A 4215-nucleotide genomic window follows, 5' to 3' on the forward strand; every position below is an offset into this window, starting at 1 on the left:
TTGAAGCGATCCGACAGAGCGCGTCGAGTTCCCGCCGCCGGTACGGCAGTTGCCTCCGCCGAAGCGCCTTGGCGTGTGACGTCACGCTTGCAATTTGTCAGGATATCGCGGCAAAAAGTTTCGTGAAAATTACGTTCTAAAGTTTATACTGCAAACGAAAATCAATAATAACATAGTCTGGAAGGCCGTCAGTATTATTTTATTTTAATGTGATTGCTAAAATTGTGAATTGAATTGAAGTTAAAGCTCTAATGGATGAAGTGTTTGTATTTTTGAACAAACGCCACTAAACAAATAAGACTTACAATTTATTGTTTTGCATCATTTATTTATTCATGTGTTTCTATAAAAATATATTGAAATGAATATAATAAAAGAAATACTCAAAATAAAAAGAAAATTGTTAGTGCACCAATGTTATGATCGATTTAAATAAAGAAAATGTAAACAATATAAAAATGCGACTTGTCTTATTCGTGATCGTCTACCAGTTGGTAGCTGCAAGTGTTGATCAAACCCAAATTATTTTACTCGGTCCGTACTACAATCTATCGAACATAATTACATCAAAATCAGACATGAAATATGGAAATTTAGACTTCACAGACACCGTAGAATATTACGCTGTATCTAACGAATACTATCGAATTAAAAGAGAAGCACATTCTCTAATCGGACCATTTGATTTAAGTAAGCTATTTAAGAAGAAACAGTCCGTAAAATTAGAAGCTCCAGACGCTAGGCCATTAGAACTGTCTAATGTACAATCTGAAAGGCACATAGCTGTAGCCGCTTTCATATCTGATAAAGATGCAGGACTAAAACTGCCTATAACAACCAATGAATTGAAAGAAACATCAAGTGTTGAAGCAACAACGGAGCTTACTACAGAAGCGCCTGTTACGAAGACCATTAAAATGAAACCAAAGAAAAAAGTTTCGAGGAAGTCTAAAAGTGTGACCAATAAGAAGAGTGTGGATCTAACTAGTCGAGAACGCTTGGTGATGAAGAAGAAACCGGAAAATGAAACTGTCTGGCCGATAAAGCATGCAGCCGTTGTAGAAGGTGATATTATACTTGGAGGGCTTATGATGGTATGTTGTTTGAATTGATTTGCTATTTATTAACACGCTTTTATTAACTTCACCTGTATGTTTGTTTGTTTGTATGTTTGTTTGTTTGTTTGTAACTGACTTCTTTGGGCGCGATTTTGACCCACTTTAAACGGCCAGATTTCGTTCAAACTTTGTAGATTTATTGAGGACCGATGACAATACACTAATTTGATAAAATTATTCCAGTTTTCAATTTGCAAAATATGATTTTTGTTAAAGCGTGTTTCATAGTTTTTTTAAACTATTATATTTTATTTATTTTACGTTTAGATATATAACGTCATATCTAAATATGATTCTGTTCTGTAATTTATTAAGATTTTTTTACTGTGAAGATAGATGTTTTATACTGTTCAAATACTACAAAAAGTAACGTTTAAAATCTAAATGTAATATACCTAATCCATCCTAAATTGATGTTACAGGAATAAAATGAAATTCTTCGACACTTTTATTCAATTAATTCATGAAAAATGGTTCCGAGAACTCAACAACATATTCTATATTTATTTATAAACGCATATTACTTATCTTTAATTGAAAGACACTAGAATTACAAAAAAAACGTACAATATACGCGTATTTTGAGCATTATAGTATAAATATTTTCACAATCGGTAAAATGTAATAGCCATATCTCTCAAGAGTTTATTTGTTTGTTTGTTCGTTCGTTTCTATGTTTGTTTTTTTGTTTGAACGCACTAATCTCAGGAACTACTGGACCGTATTCAAAAATTCTTTCACCATTAGAAAACTGCGATTACACTGAGTGACATAGGCTATATATGTACCACGGGTGATACAGGGGCGAACAGCTAATATTGTATTAATAACATTTATATTTTTTTAACTAAATTCTTCCAATAAGTAAAATTTACATTTGAATTTGAAATTATATCGCAAAATGTACATGAAAATATGCTGACGTAGATCAGAAAATTGCCTATATTTTATGCATATATATACGAATTAGCAATGATTTGAACACAATGTAACCGTTTGACTAACACAGTCCTTTTACGAGGTATATACCTAACAAAAATTCCATTTATTCATCAAAACAAAATTCATGACATTTCATGGACCTTAAAAACCACTAATGAGCTAGAACTTGAAAGCTTTCTTTGCTTAATTTGTTTGGAATTCATACATTTTTACCTCATTTAGCTTTGACTGGTATTTAATATACAAGCGTTGTTTACGCGGGAAATTTATGTTATACCAGCTGACCCGGCAACGCTGTTGTGCCTCTTTATCATTTAGGGATATTAAAACGAGACGTTGGCCAATCCTCAGACCAACCAACATTTCATGAGAATCGGTCTAGCCGTTTCGGAGGAGTATAGTAACTAACATTGTGACACGCATTTTATAAGCAAGCATTTTATATATGTAGATAAATAACAGGTCACAGTAAAAGACTCACAATGTGAATTTCATGTAACGAAATGGCCCACGACGCGCTGTCAACATACTTAAACGAACATAATAATTGCTTTACCTGATTAAAATAAGTAATTATAAAAATATCAATAATAAGTGGCTCAGATAGTGGTGAAATCGGCATGCCAAATTTCATCCTAATCGGTCCAGTAGATTAGGCTGTACGTTGACAGATCAGTCAGTCAGTCAGTCACCTTTGCGTTTTACTTATTAAGATTATTTACTGTAAGTGTTTAATATTTTGTTTATTGAAGGATATATTTGAATAAGCATAGTGCATTATGTAATATTAATTCCAGTGAATTATGAGCGTGGATAATTCATTAAAATTCCTAAGAACTTTGAGACCAAGTTGTACACCATGCATATTTAATACATCGGAACATCATAACAACGGAAATCATTTCTATTCTAATTTACATATACAGAGAAGAATATTTTGTAGCATAGAAAAGTACTTCGAATCTATGAAACTGGTGGTTCGCCTAATGGTCTGATGGTAATCGATTACCACCGCCGTACGTCTGCGGATATTGCCTGATTTTAGGGGGTAAAGGATAAGAACACGATTGACGTCAAGTATGAAGGAATGGACTAGGAAGTACATGGGCCGCCGGTTCCCCCACTCACTTTAGAATACTGTAAACAAATGATAATTATTTTGCGAAAAAAATACTTTATTGTTAAAATAAATCCTTCTCACAAATCAATATATTTCCATCAGTATTCAGTTAGTAGTATTAATTAAATATTCGTTCACTTTTGTGTATTGAGATGTAAAAGCATTCAGTAAATATATCGGATAAACTACCATTCTATGTATTTTTCATCTGTATAATCTGTGTGTCTATTTGAGTATCTATCCTTATTTAATTTCTTTGTTTTTCATATCATGTTACATACATTTATGTTAAGCATTCAAAAACTGTGTCTCTTGTTTTTAATGCATTAGTTATTATTGAACGAATTCCAAACTCAAAGATAAAAAAGTATAGACCTCCTGATATATAGTATATAAGTGGTAAATTTTATAACTGTGTAATATGACGATCCGACAGTGCTTCTATAAGAAGTCTAATTGAATGAATAAATATTTGAGTTTGAGTTTATAATAAATTTTAACAAAAATCGAAACTGTCTTCAAATTGTCAGAACCTGATCATAATTAAATGGAACCACATGGAAGGCACCAGTTTTAAAAAAACCCAATCAAAAGTTATGTGGTAACAAACACTCGTTTTAGACTACAGGCCCATATAGAAAAAATTACGGGTCATTTGAACCACCAGGTGACCTATCTAGAACGATATAAGAGCATAAAATAATAAGATTCAGCACTATGCCGTCACTTGTAAGCTGTCCAACTGAGTGCAGGTGAGAATTCAAAAGTACAGGTAGAGTGAGTACATTTTGGTCACATATTTTTGTACGGCATTCTTACCACCGATAGATCCATTAAAAATAATAAGAAAACGCGCAGTGCCGTAAAAAAATGGTGCACCACAAAGTCGGATTTATTTTTTATTTTCCGACAATTACCGGGCTAAATTTGGTCATTTGATTTTGTACGGCATCTGCATCATACTATTTCAATACTGCTTCTAATCCATTATTCCGCAACGCCGTACAAAAATCATGCGACAAGAGGAGAAAATAG

At 32.7% G+C, this 4215-nt stretch overlaps 1 protein-coding gene across 1 annotated transcript in view; it reads left to right on the plus strand.

The window, feature by feature from the left end:
• The first annotated feature begins 458 nt into the window (after positions 1–458).
• Positions 459–4215, plus strand: part of LOC119830919 (metabotropic glutamate receptor 2-like) — a 29381-nt gene continuing 25624 nt past the window's right edge. Inside the window, exon 1 of the mRNA XM_038354107.1 lies at positions 459–1094. Coding sequence (XP_038210035.1) covers positions 459–1094 — 636 coding nt within the window. The remainder of the gene's footprint in view (positions 1095–4215) is intronic.

Source organism: Zerene cesonia, chromosome 12 (genome assembly GCF_012273895.1).
Source record: "Zerene cesonia ecotype Mississippi chromosome 12, Zerene_cesonia_1.1, whole genome shotgun sequence".
NCBI classification, from domain to species: domain Eukaryota; kingdom Metazoa; phylum Arthropoda; class Insecta; order Lepidoptera; family Pieridae; genus Zerene; species Zerene cesonia.